This window comes from Mytilus californianus, unplaced genomic scaffold (assembly GCF_021869535.1).
Source record: "Mytilus californianus isolate M0D057914Y unplaced genomic scaffold, xbMytCali1.0.p SCAF_1, whole genome shotgun sequence".
NCBI classification, from domain to species: domain Eukaryota; kingdom Metazoa; phylum Mollusca; class Bivalvia; order Mytilida; family Mytilidae; genus Mytilus; species Mytilus californianus.
Window position 1 is genome coordinate 9,922,154 of NW_026262581.1, and position 23,255 is coordinate 9,945,408.

A 23,255-nucleotide genomic window follows, 5' to 3' on the forward strand; every position below is an offset into this window, starting at 1 on the left:
TCCATCCAAGTCACAATTTGTAAAAGTAAACCATTATAGGTCAAAGTACGGCCATCAAAACGGAGTTTTTTCTCTCACTGTCCGTCATGAACGAATGAGTAAATATATTGTAAACATAGCGTATAGTGTAGTAAAGCATACTATCCTTACTCTTTTGATAAATTGATATGGTAACACAATCATTCCACATCTTCTTATTTTTACATCATTACAGTAGTAAAGAAAACAAACAAACATTTTTGAGATGTATTTCTATTTGTATCCATCTGATGACTTAAGCCTTTTTCAACTGATTTTTATAGTTCGTTCTTATGTTGTACTGTTACACCAATTTCCCAGGTTAGGGGAGGGTTGGGATCCCGCTAAGATGTTTAACCCCGTCACATTCTGAATATATTTACCTGTTCCAAGCCAGGAGCCTGTATTTCAGTGGTTGTCGTTTGTTGCTGTTACATATTTGTTTTTCGTTCATTTTTTTTGTACATAAACTAGGCCGTTAGTTTCCTCGTTTGAATTGTTTTACACTTGTCATTTCGGGGCCTTTTATAGCTGACTATGTTGTATGAGCTTTGTTCATTGTTGAAGGCCGTACGGCGACCTACAGTTGTTAATTTCTGTGTCATTTGATCTCTTGTGACGAGCTGTCTCATTGGCAATCACACCACATCTTCTTTTTTCTATCATAAGGAATTAATGTAAGTACATGATATAAAGTATTTACTTCCATTTAAACTTAGTTCGAAGATAAGATCAATAAGGTATACGTATAGCATTCAAAAATGTCTACTCCCTATTTCGAAAAGTTCCCGTTTGAAATATATTTTAACACATGTTTGTATTGCAATTACATCTGTATAACATCTTTTTGACTCAAATATTTAATTTCTTCCGATGGGCAATGTCCAGATCCGTGCTAACGTAGCTTTTCATAAATTTGTGGTTTCAAAACAAAACAAAACCGGGTCCTATACTGAGACAAAACAGGGTCCTTGTGTAATAAACAACATTGACGAAACAGGGTCCTTCCATTTTGACATGACCCATTTCTTCCGTTCCATGCACAGAAATGCAAATATTGAGGTGCTCATAGTGACTAGCCATGCAATCTCTGTGTTAATATCTTTCTTTCCGTACTTTTCTTTCCGTACAATGTGCACAATTTAAAAAGAAATTAAACAAATTCGTAGCAAGGTTCACTCAATTCACCATTTTCATGTGCCTTTTTACTTATTTCTCCATTAGCCTAGAACGGTTGTAGAAAATATTACATCACACAATCGAAAATAGTTATATGTGTATGTTTATTCTTCAATGTCATTAAAAAACAAATAAATAAATAGAAATTCTACCTTTTCTCTGTCTGTTGATTTTCCGTCACCGTACCGGACATTAGATACTATCAAGTCCAAACATTTTTTGCCGGGGTAGTTTAGACACAGTGTATTTTACCAATATATTTGTGCTTTTATGTAGGGAAGTTAAAATGTATCAAATAACAAAACTTCACCAAGTTCCTTTATAGAGATTTCATGGTCATTATGACAAAATTCAAAATGACGTTATGTAGCTTTATTTTCAGCCATTCGACGCAATGAGGTAGATTGTATATATTTTTTTGTATATTTAGTAATTGTCAATTTAATCTTTTCGTATAATTCCGGATAAATAAGAAGAAACTTTTTGTATTTGATACTGACTTTAAAACAATTAATTATTTTGATAATTGATTGTTTTAAAGAAAATATCAGTTAATTCAGAATGCCGAGCCTGAATCTACTGATATTTCCAAGTGATCAAGGCTCACATTGCATCCACTTTACATACCACTTTGAGTAAAAAAAAACACTTACGTGTTGAGAAATAAATAGATCTCAATAAATCTTACTTACTTTTATAACTCAGTTGAACAATAGAATATACTTTAATATGATGTTTTATGCGTAAAACTTGTTAAAAAAAATGTTATCTACATTTTTTAATCTTCTTGTCACGTCTACTTCTCGGAACAGGTCAGACATTTTTGGAAACCAGGTATAGGTAGAAATTATCTAAGGATTAATTAACATAATTGCGAGGTTAGAAAATGAAGGAAAAATGAGTTATCTATGTATGAAGTATTCTTGGAACAATTATAATTAACTTCGGTGAACGATTTCTTCGTCGATTGATTGCAATTCTTATGCGATAGCAGTTCATTCCTTCAATCTTACAACACGACACATTTAAAGGTAAAATATTTAGTTTCTTATTTACGGTGTTTTAACGGTAATTATTTGAAAATATATAAAACAAATCAACACATTGGAATACATAATAATTACTAAAGTAATTGAATATCGAATTTAACTGGATATTGCCTTCATTTTTTTACTTCCAGTTCTGACTTTCTTGTCACGAAGAAGGGGCATGTTTTCGATGGGTTTTTTACGCATGCCCAGCTGTCGACACACTTTAGAAAGAGATTTCCTCAGTTTTTGTTTCTTAATTTGATTTGCCTTCTTAATCGATTTATTAGACTTGACTATCGGTAAGCTACATTTGCCAAAATGTGTCGGTCTCTGTTCGGCATATCGAGTTTTGATTATCCTTGTGGTATCTTCCGCTTCTTTTTTAAACTGAGAATACCAAAGTCTGCCAGCAACACCTTATCCTTCAATAAATAACAAAATGCAGTGTGTTTGCAATATTTGTTAGATGAACGGACATATGGACGGACGTACGGATGGACAGGGTAAATGCAAAATAGTCAATAAAATTACAGCTCATACAGATATCAAAATATCAGCGGAGCAGAGAGAAATTTATATGCTTCTCTCTGTCAAGAAACTTATGTGTTATCAAGTTTGTAAAACATGACAAATAACAAAGAAAATAATTAAAAAGGAATAAAACAAGCCTGATTTTGACTCATTGGAATGGGTAAAATTTGTAATTCCGCTTTTTCCTACATTGATTAAAATACATTAAAATTATGTCAGACTTTTTCTACTGGATAAGCTTTTTATATCCTAATGAACAATATCCATTAAACAATTAGCTATAAAAGTATAATCTCAGATACCTATATGAAAACTTGTCTCTTTGGAGTTTCTTTTACTGCAGCATTCAAATTAGGGGGAGGGTTTGGCTGGCGCCATCTAACTAGTTTAACCCCGTCACATTCTGTAAGTGCCTGACCCAAGTCAGGAGCCTGTCATTCAGTGATTGTCGTTTGTTGCTGTATATCATATTTGTTTTCCGTTCATTATTTTGTACATAAATCAGACCTTTGGTTTTCTTGTTTGAATTGTTTAACATTTGTCATTTCTGGGCCTTTTATAGCTGACTATGCGGTATAGGTTTTGATCATAGTTGAAGGCCGTACGGTGACCCATAGTTGTTAATTTCTATGTCATTTGGTCCCTTGTGATGAGTAGTCTCATTGGCAATCATACCACATCTTCTTATTTTTATATACATTGTATAAATAAACCATAAATATACTACTTCTACATTTCATGTGCAAATTAATGATGTTCTCAATCTATAATGAATTTACTCTTTTATACGATACGACTACTTATTGAATAATCTTTCTATTATCATTATGATTAACAAAAACGTGCATGTCCGAAATATCAGCCGCTTGTCTTTCAACAGATCGAGTACATGTAAAAACGAAAACAACAAGTTTTTAATTTCATGCGTCCGAACTGCGCGTTACTGGTTTTAGTTACAATGGGTATTTTTAATTATTTTTACTTATTCATGATAAAAACTTCATATCCTCACTATAAATTAAAAAAAACCATAGCAATAATTATAGTTTCTAATTGAACTGTGTTAATGTCCAGTTAGTACGACAATTTGATCTTGATCTGGGTCAACTCGGAAATCTTTAAAAAAAAAATATATGTCAATAAATATAAAAGTCCGGGTTAAAATATTATATGTGTCTATTCAAAAACGATGCCTCAAAAGATTGATATGGATAAACGGAGATGGTTACCTCATTGGGAAAGCTACCTAACGACAAGCTCGACATCGTTCATACAAATTTTGAATAAATGAAACAGAAGGTAGGCGAAAGATACCAAAGTTAACATATACAACGGAACATGTAATAAAACCAGTACAGGAAAAAGACTTAACTCTAAGACAAAACTATATAATATTTGGGTAACAAATACACAAAACAAATAATTATACCGCATGGAATACTTATAGATTTCTTTTATTTTCAGTTCTTTGAAGAGGTTTTACAAATTATTCTCAGAAATTATTTTCCTTTCTTACATACTGTGATTTTATAAGTGCACAAAATAAATATCGAATTATACCGCATTAAATATATTTCTTTTATTTTCCTCACTTGGAAGAAGTTTATACAAACTCTCCCATAAATTGTTTTCTTTCTTACATACTGTGATAGTATAAGACGTAAAAAATCCATTGTACATACAGCTCAGTCAAATACTCATGATTTTTTTACACTGAAATTCAGTCATGTTCCGGATCATTAAAAATATCTATAGTTATTTTTTTTTTCATATGAAAAGACTTTTGAAAAAAGAAATGTTAGACAAATGTACATTGTGCAAATATTTCAGTCAGTGCAATAAACATTGCTAAGATTTATTAAAAAGAGTTTTATACTAAGGGATTTTACTATTTTTGAAAAATGTGTAACTTTTCACATTACTATGAGAACATAAATATCGTAAATATATAAGAATATAAAAATAAAAAGATGTGGTATGATTGCCAATGAGACAACTATCCTCCAAAGTTCAAATGAAGTGGATGTAAGCAATTATAGGCAACCGTACGGCCTTCAACAATGAGAAAAACCCATCCCGTATGGTCGGCTATAAAAGGCCCCGACATGATAAGAAGTTATGTTTCTATATACGTTTGCGCAATAAGAGGCATCAGTAGTTAACCGATATAATATATATTCAAATCAAGAGGAAAAAAATCATACGGAGAATTAGAGCGAAAAGAAGAAAGCGTTCTTTTACTGCTTAGTATGTATCATACGTCATAATCCATACTCAATCACATAATGTAGCAATCCGTGAAAATATGTCTTCTTTATATCAGACACAGATACACCTAACTAATTATTGATGAGGACGACAGAAAAAAAAACTGTTTATTATCGATATAAGTCTGGTTTCCTCATTATTATTGCTGAACGAATTTAACATCCCTAAAAGGTTAAGAGTTCTTCGCAGTATCATAATTTACGCCGGACGGGTTTTTCTTTTTTGCTGTTTTGTTATTTAAGAAAAAAAAGACACACTTTTCATTTTTCGGCAAAAGTATTTATTAGTATTTTATTTTATTTGGAGTACGTTCATTTTGATACTACATGTAGTTTCATAAATATTCGTCATGTTATGAAATGCTACTAAACAGGGGAAAAGCTCGGTTCTGAGGGTCACGAATAAGGTACTGTGAAAGGCAAATGAATAACATCAAATAGTTAAAACGAAAGATATATTCATTAGACCAAAGAGGTTAATTTTCGGATCTCCTTCATTAGACTAGGGCACGATATTGTTAGTTCTGAAATATTTGCACTCTCTCTTGGAATGAAATTAATTTGACAGATGAAGGTCAATTGATACCATCAACTCAATTGTCACCTAAAGTACGAATTGTGATCTGCATATACATTTGTTGTACATTGATGCTTTAATTTTACCATGTTCCTAGGATTTCACATGCAATGTTTACGTTTTATACTTGTAAGTTGTTGTGTTGTACTTTTTTAAAGTGTTGTTCTAGATTTTCTTGATTTATGATAGTTTAACAAGTTACTTTTATTTAAATCATATCTAATAACTACATATCGGTCAGAATCGAGTAAAAACATTAGTGAACAGAGCTAATTGTATCTTATTTCGTATAAAATTATGCAAGTAATGCCTGGTGGTATGATAAAAACATTACACATTGGAAATAATGTGAATACAACTAATCTTGTATTGTAGATAAAGCAAAGGGAATGCGTTATAATAATCTTTTTCATTTTGTCAACCAGCACTTTTCCAACAATATGTGATCATATATCAATACATCCCTTGCTCGTCCTCGAAACACCCATACTGTTATTTAATTCTGACCGGATTCTGATGATCCGTATAAGAGTGACTCCTCTTCCTGATCTGTGCCCAATTAAACAACTCAATAAAACCAATAGAATCTATCCACATCATTAAGAGACCAATCAGAATCAATCGTTTTTAAGTAATAATTTCGTATGAAAAATGTATGTATAAAGTGAATAACACGGGAACATTATTATCTGAAATATGTAAGCACCATACGATTGCACAAAGGGTATGTTGTTGCTGAGAAACGGGAAGTTGACAATGAGCAATCTGAAATCGCCACGTTTGTCATAGATTCTAGTTTGAATTTGTCAATCTGTGTCACTATGAAAAAAATCATATGAAACAGACCTTCTAGTTTCAGTAAAATTGAGAATGGAAACGGGGAATGCGTCAAAGAGACAACAACCTGACCAAAGAGCAGAAAACAGCCCAAGGCCACCAATATGTCTTCAACACAGCGAAAAATCCCGCACCCGGAGGCGTGCTGTAGCTGGCCCCTAAACAATAATGTATACTAGTTCAGCGAAAATGGATGTCACGCTAAACTTCGAAAGATATAAATAAACCAAAATTTTTAAAAAAACCATACAATACTAACACCGGCCAGAGAATCCTAACTTGGGAAGGCGCAAAAATGCGGCGGGGTTAAACATGTTTTGTGAGATCTCAACCCTCCCTCTATACCTCTAGCTAGTGTGGAACAAACTTACACTCAACAATAGTAGTATCATTAATTTTAAGATCATTTGAAACGAACGCGTTATTGCATAGACTAGCTGGTACAGCGGTCTAGAGCCGAGAGACTTAAGGTATGTTATGATGCAGTCGGTGTCTCATCAGTCTAATTTCGAATCACAATAAAGGGATGATATAAATTTCCAAGTAAACAAAGTTTTAACAAAGTCGTAAAATGTTTGTCATATTTATAAAAGCGTCATGCTCTCAAAAGGTATACGAAATCCGATAACAGTTGATGAAGTATGTCTATTGTAGGTACAAAACTTAAAAGAATTTTGAAATAATAAAGTATATAACGTTTACGCAACTCCAATGTCAGAACAAAAATACAACTAATATATTTTTGTAATATTGATCATTCTCCATTGCCATTTATCGGGAATAGATTTCAACAGGATAGCGATGTATCATTTTGTGCTTCTGTGCCTCATTCAAAATGTGATTGTTGCATGCTTTTGTTTCGTTTAAATTTTCAAAAACTGCAGCAGACAATTCTATATCGAAATTTACCCGTGAGTAATCCTACATTATAAGGATTTCATTACCAGTGATGTCTTCAAAACAAATTAACTGCTTCAGCAGAGTTAGGAGCTAGAACGAGTAAAATCAGGTCAACACAAGATTAACTGTCGTCTTCACAAACTGGTTGACCGATACGATGTGGTTGTGTCTCAACCCACCAGAGACATGTCGCGATCTTAGATTTTTAGATACCAGAATAGTCGTCTGATCTGTAAATTAACCGATTGATGCTTTATTTCCTATCATGGTATTTTGACTAAGTCTGGGTTCGCTTGGCCAGGTGATGCATGCATATCAGGAGACGCTTGCAGAAAAATGAAGTCCATGCGATTGTCACAGTTGTTTCACTTGGGGTTATTTTTTTTTTATTCAAAATACATTTGCGAGATATGAATCATACCACATCTCCTTACTTTTATATCGGATGACTACTGTCTTATTTGAATGTTCATATTTGATTAGGTTTTTTCAAATTTTTAAACGGGAAGTTGAAAATAATACATGATTGCTTTTTATAATTTACAATAAAACAGGTTTTTAGTGAAACATTAATTTAGCTCACTGATGAATAAAGTAAAAAACAAAAATACCGAACTCCAAGGAAAATTCAAATTGGAAAGTCCCTTATCAAATGGCAAAATCAAAAGCTCAAACACATCAAACGAATAGAAAACAACTGTCATATTCCTGACTTGGTACAGGCATTTCCTTATGTACAAAATGGTGGATTAAACCTGGTTTTATAGCTAGCTAAAACTCTCACTTGTATGACAGTCGCATAAAATTGCATTATATTGACAACAATGTGTGAACAAAACAAACAGACATAATAGGTAAAAATGTAAAAAATAGGGGTACAGCAGTCAACATTGTGTTATAATCTTAATCACTATAAAAAACAAATATGTCAACAAAGAAAAACAAAATGGCATATAGACAAAGCACATAAGCAAAAATGAAAGACAAAAATACAAAAAATGACACAGCACAACAACACAATTGCGGGATGAATAAGTATCGAGCCACGCCAAAATGATATTACCAAAAATGGACTAAATAATAAAGGTTAATAATTGACAAAGAGAAATATAGAACACTATAACACGTAATTAAGATGATAAACAATGTCAGTACCTAGAATCTATACTTCAAGACCATCATGTATTATTTGTGAAGTCGATGCGGAATATTTATCAACAAGGTCTTGGTATCTTCCGATGAATTATTTTTAGAAAATGAACGAAACGTTCTTTGACTTAACCCTGGTTCATCAACCTTCTGCTCAGACACTGGTGACGTTTTATAAAGTCTGAGTAGCAGCTGCAAGCTCTTGAATACCGAATGAGTTGGGAAATGTATATCCCATATGCAGGTGAAATTGGTATATTGCTGCTAAGGTGGGGGAAATTGATGATTTCAAAATTAAAATCGTCTCGTTTGTCATAGATTCTGGTACTGAGATGACCACTTATGTCAAATTCGAGGTATAAGTCTAAAAATGAGGCGGAGGAATCCGTGTCTGTTGTTTCTTTAACTTCTAGTTAGTTCTGGAGGATATGTTAATGAAACCCAATCAGAAAAGTTTGGATTGTTAATGGAAAGAACATCATCAATATATCTTAATGTGAAATTAAATGAACAGGCTTCTTTGATCTTCTTGTTTTTGACAAGTGTCTGAAGGAACTCCGACTCATATGAAAATAAGAAGAGGTCGCCAAGGAGAGGCGCACAGATCGTTCCAGGAATGCCGACAATTTGTTGAAAAAGTCTACCTGCAAATTCAACAAAAAATGTTGTCAATAAGAAACTCCAGCGTAATGATCACTTGTTCCTCTGTATAGCATGTTTTACCTTTTTGTTCACTATTAACAAAATATGCCGCATGGTATCCCAAAGTAATCAATGTATAGCGTATGCTACCATTTTTATATTGAAAAGCATTGTGGATTATTTCTTTTAGACGATTTTTCAATTTCACATGGGGAATGGTGGTATACAGGGTTGAAAAATCAAAAGTTTTGATTAAATTAATTTCAGAGAAAGATCGAGATTTAAAATTATCCAGAAGTTCTTTAGAGTTTTTTAGAATCCACATATGGATAATACCACTACGCGAGTAAACAGTTTCACAGTATTTCTGAAGACCCCCTTTCACTGAGGACAGACTTTTTGTCAATGTAATAGACAATTCCTTTGTAGAACATGCAGATAAGCCGACAATGTACCGTTGTTTGTATGGAATTTTGTAAAGCTTAGGTATCCAATACAAACATGGTAAATCCTCAGATTTGCTGTTCAATGTAATGTTCATTGAAGCCATGAAGACTTATGATTCGCCAAAATCTCATCCTTGTCAAATGGTATGTTTTTGTATGTGGGATTACCTGAGTGCTCATTTATTCCCAATTCTTTTACAAGACACTCGTAGTAGTACGATTTACATACAAAGATAATATTATTGAAGCTTTGTCCGCAGGAACAACAACATATTTATCGTGAAGAGACGAAAGACATTTCACAGCTTCTTTGTCTCTGAAAACGGACTTTAGTCGATCGTTCACAGTTTTTCAACTTATAAATTCGACGTTTTATCAGAGACCTGATTGTTTTGACCCATTCTGACAAAGTGTGCAGTTCAACTTCTTCTCGTTTAGCCCATGCTCTGGCGTAGTCCTCAATGGAATCCATAATTTTTTTTGAAGTTATGGTTTCAATTGATGTGTTAGGGTTCTCTGAACTTAGGACCATGAGATATCACCTTTCAGAGATGTTCATGTAGAATTATGTTTAGATCCCCAGTAATAACATGGCAAGAGGGGCTGGAAATTGATAATTTGTTGTATCCGTTTTTACCTTCTCCTACTTTATATAATTTTAGAGAACTTTTCTTTATTAAAAACTTGTTTAACCTTTTAAGAAATGGGAGACGAATTAGATGCTCGTCGTGGTGAAATAGTGGACACGTCAACAGAATCAACTATCCCCTATGGAAATGAAAGGTACATATACTGTTTCTTCAGTTATGCAGCAAAAAAAGTATTGTTAATGTTATCATCCGCTTCTTACTCATGCTTACCCTATTCTTTGAATTTATGAAATCTTTTCGTTTTCTAATCACAAATAACAAGTTGCTAGAGTCATATCTATATATCAAGTTAGTTGAGTATCAAGGACATTTTCCAATGAAAATAAGAGCTATATGTTAAATTAAATAGTTATCACAAATGAAAAATATTTTGTCTTATTTGAAAGAATCTCACAAATTTCTAATTTTTGAATGCGTAATGATCTAATAGAGGTACATACAAACATACAAACATGTTTAGTTTCATTTTTAGTATTCATATAGGATTGAAAAGTCAACAAAATAAATAAAACTAAATCGAAACCTATTAAACATGTACTTAAATACATAAATTTTACATCTCTAGTTTAAAAAAAGCAGCATCGAACCCGTATACTGATATATAATTATGTAACTATTGAATTATTTTATTTATTTGAAATTAATTTCTGTTATAGCAACGTAGGAAAAGGTTTTGTATCTAAAGCACATTTGGAACAAGACAGATATCCAATTAGTTCTGGGATAGCAGTTGTGGTCAATAACACAGAATTTGATGACAATTTGAATTTAGGTGACCGTAAAGGAAGTGATGTGGATGCTGCATCTCTATTTCAAAGATTCCAGGAACTTGGATTTGATAGTGATCTTTTAAATGATGCCACTAAGGTTGACATGGAAGAGAAATTTAATGATAGTAAGAATTTATAAAAAGCATAAGGTTTAATGTGATGTGAATGAATCAATATTTACCACCACTTGACCATCGTCGCATATTCATGAACCTTTCACATTATAATATTCTCGTCCGAATCTTATGAGACAATGTAACTCAAATATGGTAAGAACGTGTAAAAGATACCATATAATGTACGACAAACTGAATCATTTTCATATTTGATGTAAAACATGAGTCAGAACGCAATTATTGATTTTGACTGATCTGTTTCCAATTTCATTTCCTTTGAATTAACACCGCCAAATCATTTGAAACGATTAGAAGAACTGTAACAAAATTTTATGATGATTGTTTGGCAAACATGAATACAATGACTCCACAAGGGTTAATTTTGTCTAATTTATATTCTCGGTTTAGTTTTTGCTATGAAACAACATGATCAATGTTCATCAAATTTGCCAGACAAGTCTGCTTCAATTGAAAATTTTACATCGTTCTTCCCGAAACTACACATCCTTTCATTTTTCTCTACTGGTAAAGGACCAATTACCGTCACTTGCAGTGTTATTCAATAACGGAAGCATTTCGTAAAGGTGACAAACTTTTGATATCTCCAGAAAAATATTTTTACTTCATTGGTAAAAACTCCGTTCTGTTTGATACGATAAAGATAGGGATATGCCGATTTGTCTGTAAGTTTAAAGCATTGTGGGAAGATACATGTATTAGAGATTTCCAATAAAATGACATACGTACCTAACTCGACGTACGCACGTAACGGGACCGGTTATTGCTAACCTATTAATTTTGTTAAATGCGTCACTTAAGTTTTAACTAAGTATTCCTAAACTATTAAACCCATTCATGATAAATTTTATCAATATCAAGTATTTCTAAGATGATGAAAACCGAAAGAAATCATGATTTTTATATATCACGTGATTATTGAGATTCCCGCCAAAACTTCACTGTCATAAGACCATGTATATACACGTATCTTTACCTATCATACAATTGATTTCAGTCGTCTATCATGGTTTTGACCATGACTTTGTTTTTCGATATACTTTGCAAATGAACCTTTTATTATTTAATATTTGACATGCTTTTATTTTTCGTTATCAGATTGGTGTCCCTTTTTACTTTCGTCTCTTAATGTTTTATAATATTTAATTTCCGTGGGTATTTATTATTCGACAAAGATGTTTCTAGCAATTTCAGAAATATCGAATTCAAAGTGTTAGTCAGAATTTGTCTCTGTTAAAGTTGACAACTGGGATTGCTTCATACTTTATTAAGCATCATTTCAAACGTTCTCTTCTTCTGCAGTTAATCTTGTTTTTTTAACAATCTCCGATTTTTTCCCCAGGGAAAACGTTCGACAAAGGGATGTGTATATTCAAAAAAATATTAATACAGGTCTTGTACTTCTTTAAATTTTAATAGTTGACATACACTTTTCTTTCAAATTAAAGTCAACATTAAAAAAAAGAATTTTGTAGCTAATAATGATATATGTAAATAAATGTGTACACCAATTCGTTATATAGATTGTATTTTGGAAGGTGTACTTGATTAGCAATTGATGACTAATCTGCATATAAACATTGACCGCTGTGGATAGTAAACTATCAATTTTTAGTACATAGTAATTGACTAAAAAAATGTCCTGTCCCCCAGTATCTCTGATTAAAAAGGACGAGAATGCCAATGTATATACTTGTTACATTTTAAGACAACTATAATGCCACTTCAGTCTTTACAGTAATTTTCTTATCAAAATGTACTTTTAATTAGTAAGGCTTGATATTGTCATAGTTGTTTTTGGATTAAGACAACTCTTACTAATCCAATAAGAAGTGGATTCTAAAACTATCACACATTGATTTAGTTAAACAAAAAAAAATTAGTTTCAATTTTTGTCTCGTCTTAGAGGTATATATTTATATATAAAAGTTAAACTCTACGACATATCCATGCATAGGATCACCAGTGAAGGTGATACACGGCTGAAAACACATTTTATATTAATAATTACTTTAAATATGTATATAGTTATCAAAGGTACCAGGCTTATAATTTGATACGCCAGACGCGCGTTTCGTCTACATAAGACTCATCAGTGACGGTCAGATCAAAATAGTTAGAAAGCCAAACAAGTATAAAATTGAAGAGCATTGAGGACCAAAAATTTCATATGTAAACCAAGCTCTCTGAAGGAAGGTTTTTCCAGGTTGTTCTGATGTCGTGCTGTTGCACCACTGTCCCAGGCTTAGGGGGAGGGGGTTGGACACTCATTCCTTATGTGCCTGTCCCAAGTCAGGAGCCTGTGGTTCACTTGTTGACGTTGGTTCATATCTGTTATATTTGTTTTCCGTAAATTGTTTTGTTTTAAATCAGGCCGGTAATTTTCTCAATTGAATTGTTTCATATTTTTCAAGTTGGTTCCTTTTATAGTCGACTATACGGTATGGATTTTTCTCATTGATGAAGGCCGTACGGTTGCCTATCATTGCTTACATTCACTTCATTTCTTATTGGCAATCATACCATATCTCCTTATTTTTTTTTTAACCTAATACATTTAATATTCTCAGGTAATTTAACATGTAAGAATTAGCTTTCAGTACCTGTGGGTACTTTAAGATCGGTACTCTTTGTCTTTCATTATAAAAATGTAACTGTTTTGGACTTAATTCAATATTGATTAGTTGAGCTGTTTCCAACTGAATTTTACAGGTTTTATTCTTCTTATATTGTGCTGTTACACCAGAGTGTTGAGCGCTGGTAAACGCGTTTAATCAGGCCAAATTCTATATTGGCTTTCCCAAGTCAGGAGCTTTCAATTCAGTGGATGTCGTTGGTTGATTTCTGTCATTTTTGGTTAATTTTACTCTTGTAAAAATGTTTATTTTCGTTTGAACTGTTTACATTTTTCAAAGTCAATGCCTTATATACTATAGTATCTGATAATACGGTATGCGTATTTGCTTATTGTTGACGACAGCACGAGCCACTGTAGTCGTAATTCACGCCATTTGGACTCTGTTTGATAGTTGGACGCTCCAAACGGATCCAGGTATATACATGTCGGAGTGTAATGAATAAATCGAAAAAAGAATGCATGATACGCATACTAATGCTTTTGAAGAGAACATTGAAAATATTTGTTGAACCGGGACAGACTGGCGGACGGACAGACAGAGTGATTGCCATATGAGTGCCGGTACAATATTTTATCAGTGTATGTATCTTAGATGCTAGTGGTAAGGAAGTCTGGATCAAAACGGGGTAATCTTTACTTGTTAAAAAATATTTTATACTATTTAGAATAATAATTGCATGCCTACTGGATATTAATACAATAGCAAGTCACAAGGATAATGGAAGCTGTGAAACACCATTTTACAATAAAAACTAAGCTTTTTGATACAAAGAAACAAGGAGAAAAACCAAACAAATTTTGCAACAAAACAAGTGTTGCCAGAATAGTAATATATGCACATAAAGCATAAAATATATAAACAGGTTTTTATTAAATATGGGATTGACTGGTAGCAGGTTAGTCTCGATTACGGGTTCAATTATTTTGTTGGACCCCCCTGATCGAATGATTTTAGGACTGGATTTTTCGGCTTCACCACCAAGCATGATGCATTCACGAGTAAGAGCAGGTGTTGGTTTAATCGAAGAAAGACAAGTGTGTCTTTGTATCGGGTACGCTAATTTACCTAGCATACAAAAATGCGACTGTAAGTGTTGGTCATGTACAAAAAGGTATAATCATTTATCATTATCATTTCATCATCCTTAATACATATGTAATATTTTTCGCTGGATATAAGACAAACATCAGTATCATCATCATCATAAGTATTATAGCTTGAGGCTAAATATTCGTCGTATTTATTATAGCTTGTAAGTATCATAGCTTGAGGCTAAATTCTTATCTGATACTTTAGCCAATTTATGTCGAGAACTTATTGTACGCATGCATCTCTTTTCTACAAAGTTTTTATAAATGTCCAAGTTAAAGCTAATAGAGGTCATAGAAGTATGTTTATCAAATGATCATGTCTACTCACAATTAGAACAGTTAGAAAGGGATTGACTCGTCCGACTAAAACGAAGCACAAAAACAGCAATTACTAGTATTTCCAAATAAACTCCATGTACCGATCTTAGAGTATTCACAGCTACTGAACACTATCTTAAAAACAACTACAACTAATAAATACAGAATGATTATCCAGTCTAGAATATTAATCAATTATTTCGTACTGTTACACCACCGTATTAGGTAAGTGGGTCCCTTAACATGTTAAACACCGACACATTATGTATGGATGTGACTGTCCCAAGTAAGGAGCCTGTAATTCAGTGGTTATCGTTTGTTGCTGTGCTTTCGTTCATTTTTTTGTACATTAATTAGGCCGTTAGTTTTATAGTTGTAGTTGTTTTACATTTGTCATTTTGTGGCCTCTTATAGCTGACTATTCGGTATGGGCTTTGCTCATTGTTGAAGGTCGTACGGTGGCCTATAGTTGTTAATTTCTCTGTCATTTGGTCTCTTGTGAAGAGTTGTCGAATTGGCAATCATACTACATCTTCTTTTTTTGTACATATCACAAATTAAGTAAAAAAGTACATAAACACTCTAGAAAAGCAAGACCTTGTGTCATGTCAAAAGCACAGAGTGTATGTAGTACCATTAGTGTTCATAACTGTATAGCAGATTATATGTAGTTTCTATAAAATGTAATGATAATTTATCAGTAAAAGATACATGATTATTTGTTAATGGAATTATATATAGCTAAATAAATGAATATTTATATTAAAAGAAACATCAGAAACGAGAATATGTGTCCCTTAGATTACACGCCAGTATCACATTTCCGTGTTAAGTTAGCTCTAAATCCAGGAAAAAATCCAATTCAGTTTGTAGTCTTAAACCTTTAAATCTCGTGCGAGATGTCTAAATTAATGTTCAAACATTGTTGTTTTAAAACGTATTCTCTATACTACAGAAGACAGACACACAAATGACACCCTTTTCTGCCACTGACAGCACACCAACAACACCTTTTTGTACGCATGGCAGAAAAATAAAACTCAAACACAAATTCAAATTTGCCGACAGCCCGTCGTACGTGATGGACGCCAGATATAATTGTATACAATATAATATAATATAATATATAATCGTGACATATCATCAAATAAAACATATAAATCAGTAATCAATTGGCATTTTCATTCACCAATCATATCATTGTGTACAAAACACAGCAAAATATTGGAAGCCGTACGTTTAATAAATTACCCCTCATTGATAGCCGACCAGGAAAAACCGTATTACGGAAACCTGTATCCGAATCAATGCTCGAGCCTATCTCAGGATAATGACGTCGGACCTCGTCGGTTCAAACAATTTACGAAAAACAAAAATATTTGTCTAACAATAGATATATAAACATCATTTAAAATAATGGAGTTTACTCGGTCAATACGACGGCTAGAAAGTGAAGCTACCACACAAAAAACACCTTATATATGACCACAACTCAGCCCCTTGATTGGATAGATTTACATCGGCCTACCGAATATTAACGATTCCATACCGAGAATGCAACATTTTCCCGCTATACTGATCGAAACGCGGGAAAATATTAGTATCTATCAAAGTCAAACGACAATCATTTAATTTTTTTTCTTGGTGCCATACAATTTGTGATTATGGCCGGATCCAAGATATTTGAAAGAGGGCATAGTTCCCAATAATTAAATTTATACTGCCGAGCAGAGCAATGCGAAAAAAAAATTAGACGATTTTATACTAAACATTTGTATAGATAACGTGGAAAACGTGAGATTTGCAAAATTATTTGTCGATCGAAGAGGGGGAGTACGCCCTCTACCCCTGTATCTGCGAATGCACGTTTAGGTATACATGGACAAAAACCTCGTCCCATGCATTATTATAGTTGAAGACTAAAAAATACTATTTGATAAATGTATCAATGATATAAATTCCTGTCAAATTATCTTGAATTAAATAATAGAAATTTTTTTTTTTTAAAGTTAGTCGCGTACACCTTTTGCATTCGGGTGTGTTGGAATCTACTTTTTAAATGTTAAAACTTATAAAAACAAAAAAAGAGATAAACTTCTCGCTTCGGATTTCATTATTTTAATATTTTCATGCTAAATTTTTATTTGGTAGTTTTTAAAATTCACATTTTGAGAAGAACTGAAATATGGGTCAAGTGAAATGACAAGAAATGATGGGTGTATTTGATTACAGGTTGATTGCTTAAGTATTCCATTAAAATATTTTTGTCAATAAAATCATTCAAAATTCAATAACAAAATATTTAAAGATTAAAAAAGGAGTTGGGATTGATTTTTACATTAAGTCTATATCAGCAAAAAATGCGTGTTCAAAAAGCAAAAAGTGCATGCAGTGTATGCTCCCCTCCGTCATGCTTCAATGCAATAGGACGAAATACGTTGAGTTGGGTCGGTTATGTCGAGTAAAGTCATTTTATTGGAAATCTCTATTAGGACATGACGTAATCGCATGTTGACGTATTCAATTTTGGAAAACTTACAATTTTATAACAAATCAATATCTAGTCTTGCTTTAGAGTGTAAAACTTCTTTCAAAAGAATTTATACAGATAGATAAATTTCATAATAAAATTTACTTGTCTCTTCAATACAAGGTAAGTGGAACATTTTAAGTGTCAAAAGTTCACGTTCAGAGCAGGACAGAAACCTTTCAAATTAATGGTCAAAGTGACTATGTGTTTGGTTCGACATTTGACGTACCTTCTTTTCTTCTTCCTACACAAAAACAATCCGCTACTTGTTGTTTATAAGAGAAATTTAAGTCAGAGTCTATGGTGCATAACCTAACTTTTGGTAACCCTTTTTATGTTAACAAATCTATCAGTAGCCACACAAATTGTACATAAAAGTGCATACACTGAAAAATTATATTTGAACAAAATTATATTATTTGTTTGTAGTTAAAAACGACAAGATAAGTTTGAAAGAAGCTGGCTGCCTAATTGTAGCTTTGTTGACGCATGGAAATGAGAACAGTGTTTATATGACAGATGAGTCTGTTAAGATAAAAAATGTGATGGATTACTTCAATGCAGAGAATTGTCCAGAACTTATAATGAAGCCAAAAATTTTTATTTTCCAGGTTAGATAAAGCTATTCTAGAATTTTCCTGAAGGGATATAGTTTCCAGCAATTTACGCTTAATGTTAAATCATATAATTTTGGTTGTAGGAATATCAAGATGAGTGTGAAATTTCTGAGAACTTTTTTTGAATCATTACAGCCTTATAAAAGAATGAATTTAGTCGGGTGATTTTTTTTTTGTATAGCTTCTTGTAATGTTTTGCTAGTCATTTATGGTATGTTTCCCAATTTATGAATATGAATTATGATTACTTATTCATCAAATATACGCAATTTGCTCCTCAAACATTACAAAATGAAGGCCATTTCCAAACTATATTCATGGAATTAAAATGCATTGTTTGTAAATAGGCTACGCTTGTAATAAACGTCTCATCAATAATGGTACCAATATCATAACGAGACCAAAATATTTCAGTTTTATTTCTTGCAACCGAATGGCTAATATAGAGTAAAATATTTTGTTGTAGATAATCATAAATGCTGCTTTTATAGAAAACTTTTTAGATACTTACACAAAAACTTGTGTCATAAACTCACTATAGATACTAGGTTTAAAAATGTGAACGCCAGACGTGCGTTTCGTCATATGCATGCAAATTTTTTTCATTAAACACATACTATTATAGGTATACATGTATTTGTTAGACATATTTTTCTAACAAAAAGTTTTAATTCTATAGAGAACAAAATCTTTTCGTCTGCTTACTGCTGAGGCAGGCCTCATATAAGAGCTTGTCAGGAAAATGAAACGAACTAGGATTATTCTATTACTTTATGATTTTAATATATCTAATTTCGTTAAAATAAAGGATACCATAGATGTAATAAAGTCTACTTAATTCTGGTACCAATGTTATTGTACCGAATGCGCATTTCGAAGATTAATGTCTCTTTGGTGATGTCCAAGGCAGAAATATTTGAATAAAAACATTGAAAAGCTCAAATAAAAAGAACCTAAAGTATAGCCAAATCTTGACAAGAGCTTTGCATGAGGGAGATATATTCCTTTATTTGAAATGATTTCCTAAATTTTATAACTGCCAATTTTAATTTCCAAAAGGTCTGATTATTTTCCTTTCTAGCTGATCATGAAATAGTTGTTACCCTACAAATGGGAGGAGCTAAGTGTCATTCAATCATCCTATAAACATTCATAGTCTGTTTATATTCCGTCTGATATACAGCATTAAATTGTTGTTTTTCGACCTTCCGTTGCTTTCAAATGTTCTAGTTGGAGCATTCCTGATGAAGGTTAATCTAGAAAAGTGCCTAGGATGCACTATATTTATGAAGTCTTATTTGCATTTACTGATCTTTTAAGGTACAATTTTTCAACATTGAATTATCTTTATTTTTTTTAGTATCAATTTTTTCCTCCAACCTCTTTTCATGTCAGAATAACAAAAGATGTTAGAAAATATAAATGTTTTGTTTTCAAGATTTTATTAGACAATTTTTAAAATAAAGAATAAAAAGAACTGTTATAAATTTCATATCGTATACATATAGATGATCTAACAAATAACATTTGTAGAGCTTAATTGTGTTCAATTTGTGATCTAAGTAATATCAGTCGACTTTAAATATGTTATTGAATACATTCTATCTATTAATAGTCAGATGTCCAACATAAAAAGTAGTACCATAATGTAAACATTGTAAAACAGTAAACAAATTGACTAATCAAACTAACCTATCACAATTGGCGAATAGTCATTTCATTTGTAACGATTGCATAGTTCAGCTTTCCGGCAAGATAAAAGAAGGTTTTGTTTTACCTACACACTCAAGTGTAGGCGCTAAAATGATTTTTTTTTTATTATTGATTCTTATTTTAGTGGTTTATCAATTTGGGCGTGCTGGTGTTTCTTCTTTCGTTTTTCTCTTATGTATTGCAAACACTTAACGAAGATGTCGTTCATCACGATTCCCTTTTGTGCAATCAGACCGCACGTTATAGTTTGCATTTAGGTCTACTTAATTACTTTTTCAAATTTTGGTTTTATATTGGAACATCATTCTTTTACAGACTCATCGCCTAGTTAAAAAGAAATCTAAACTTGGTTGTGATATCTTCAATATGCGAAGTAAGAAAATTGTGTTACTCATGATATTGTACATCTTGCAAAGAACAAATTCTTTAAAAAGTTAGCTTTTGACTTAAACGAGGTAGAGAAGAAAATATATTGTTTGCAGTTATATAAATTAACTGTAAATTACAATTACAGGCCTGTAGAGGACAAGGATTAGGACGTGGCGTAAACAGGAGAGTTATAAGAGATCAAAACCAGGCAGATGCTGGTGCTATCTATACTGATTATGACAAGATACACGGAGAAGTAATACGTATTCCTAATGAAGCAGATTTCTTAGCAGTGTATTCTACTTCCACTGGTAAGTGTAGTCAACCAACGGGTGTATTACTTTATCACAGACAAGTGTATGGTAAGGTGTTGGCATATAATTGAATTCAATTATTATCAACTAAGATCAAAAACATTCACTGTAACACATGTATTTTTCTTTTCAAACTATAAGTTTGAGAAAAATGTTGATTAATAGCATAAACAAATATTTTTCCGTTTTTTTTTTGTAAAGTCAGTTTGAGACGGTTTGCTGCTGAATAAAAAAACATACATATCATCAATAATGTCATTTTCCATATAAATATTATATATTATACAGAAACTTGTTGCAACAAAACAAATGGTCCTTCTACCAGTTTTTTATTTACAAACATTTTTTAAATTTAAATTTTTGGTAGTTTAAAGATGTCTCATGACTTTTGAAAAATATGGATGGAAATGTAAGCATTTTTCATCTTAAATTCTTTTTTGTCTGGCTTACGATTATTACTACAGAAATCAAGACAAAAGATTGTTCATTCGGTAGCAATATTTTGCTGGTCAAATCATTGAAAGATGTACACACCTGTCTGACAGATGTACCTAACCTTAACATCATCTTTATGCTTTATTAATCAATGTTAGGTTATCACGCTTCGGTCAGTTCTTCTGAGTCCGTTGATCAACTCCATAACCTTCTTTAGAAGAATGAAAATAATCTAGTATTATCATTTAACTTCACGTTCCGCTATATAGATGATGTCTTCTCACTAAATAATGCAAAGTAGATGTTAAAGTTGATTTCAATCCATAGAATTGGACTGATCATTGCTATTGTTGTAGAAATTATGAGAACTAAAATTCAAAAGTAATTTAAATAAAGACTGCTAATCTTAATTGTGAAAGATAGTATTAACAGTACTACACATATGCGTATTTCGAAAATTAATATCTCTATTGACCAAAATGTATTAAACTCAAAACCGAATACAAACTTTAAAGAGTTGATTTAACCGAAGAGGACCAGGAATAGCATAAGATTTGATCCTAAGGACGCAAATTCTTGGTAATATGAGAGTACAAAGGTACTGATCTACTCGACGGGTGATACCCTCTACAAAACACTACACAGAAAACTCAAGTCTACTCAAGACTGAGCCAAACGAACCCAAACAGAAACCGGGTGGGTGATCTTAGGTGCTATTTTAGTTGATTAAGTTTCTTGCTTTTCAAGACAGTCGATTAATATAAGTTGCTGTCTGACCATTTCGGTGCATTTAAATCGAAGTTGACAACCAAAACCATGATATGCATGCGAAATACAGATAATGCCTGAAAAGTGAAATTGAATAGCAATTGATAAAATGTTAATGTTTAAAGATCAACATGGTATTAATTTTCGCAATACAGATCGTACTAATAATCGGGGGTCCTTAAAAAGAACAGTTATATGATGAATTACCCGTTAACAGCAGATAGTATACTAAAACGTGAATTTCTTTTTTTTTTTTTTTTTCAGGTTATGGATCTTTCCGAAACACAGAGCAAGGGTCACCATTTGTCCGTTACTTGTCAGAAGAGCTACTCAAAATGAAGAAAGAAGATGATTTCTACAAAGTTTTGACCAGAGTTAACAAAGACGTTGGTCTTGGATATAAACCAAATTATGCACACAGTGACATTATTACCCAGATGCCTTGTTTTATTTCACATCTTACAAAGGACTTATACTTAAAGCAAAAAGATTAGAAAATTCAGCCACACCATGACTTAATGCTAAAATGACCGGTTACAAACATAGATATGACCACCTTGAAAAATTCTGCTAGGTTTTTTTCTTCAAACGGAAAAGTCGGACATTTCAAAAGTAAAAGTCATTTGTATTTAAAGTTCTTGTTCATAAAAACAATCAAGTAGCAAAAATTGTTGGCATTCATTTTGAGATAAAGAACAAACAGTGTTTTACCTGTCGTAGTAACCCACATCTATATGTGTTATTTTCAGTTAATAAAAAAAACCTTTTTTGCAACTATAAATAAATGAATACTACATTAGGTCCTGATGTTTTACGGTCATTCATTCGAAAAATTTCCTTTTTAAGAAAAGAAATATATATTAAATCTTTCTCTCGTATCAATGCAATATTAGTTATCAACATTGTAATGTGGTGTTAAGATTATTTTGTCAAATTAAAAGTTTTACAATTATACAAATAATGTATGTAATCATTTTTTTTTTTGACATATTAATTGAATATTAAACCATGTGTATAAAACATTCTAGTTTTCTGCTCCTTGATACTGTAACTACTGTAACGTAGAACATTTTGACATTGTGTTTATTTCTATTAATTTTGCGATGAAAATATAATAGCAAAGTTTTGCACTCGGGTAAAGTTCTCGAATGAAGATCCTAACCCAATAAAAAGGAAAAAGAAAACAATTGAAAATAAAACCCACAAACATGTTGAACTCTATAAATGCACGAAATTTAAACTCAACAAATGTAAACATCTTTACAGTATCATACAATTGATCTTCACATTGTAAATGCATCTATAATAATAGTTTCCCTTTTGTTTCAGT

General features: G+C 32.1%; 1 protein-coding gene across 1 annotated transcript; it reads left to right on the forward strand.

Annotated features, from left to right (window-relative positions):
* The first annotated feature begins 2,022 nt into the window (after positions 1-2,022).
* On the forward strand, positions 2,023-22,789 carry LOC127699766 (caspase-3-like). The gene is made up of 6 exons (XM_052203120.1): positions 2,023-2,228; positions 10,279-10,360; positions 10,884-11,122; positions 18,139-18,320; positions 20,554-20,719; positions 22,190-22,789. Exons 2-6 carry the CDS (start codon positions 10,281-10,283, stop codon positions 22,417-22,419), a joined length of 897 nt encoding a protein of 298 aa, XP_052059080.1. The 5' UTR covers positions 2,023-2,228; positions 10,279-10,280; the 3' UTR covers positions 22,420-22,789.
* Positions 22,790-23,255: the final 466 nt, after the last annotated feature.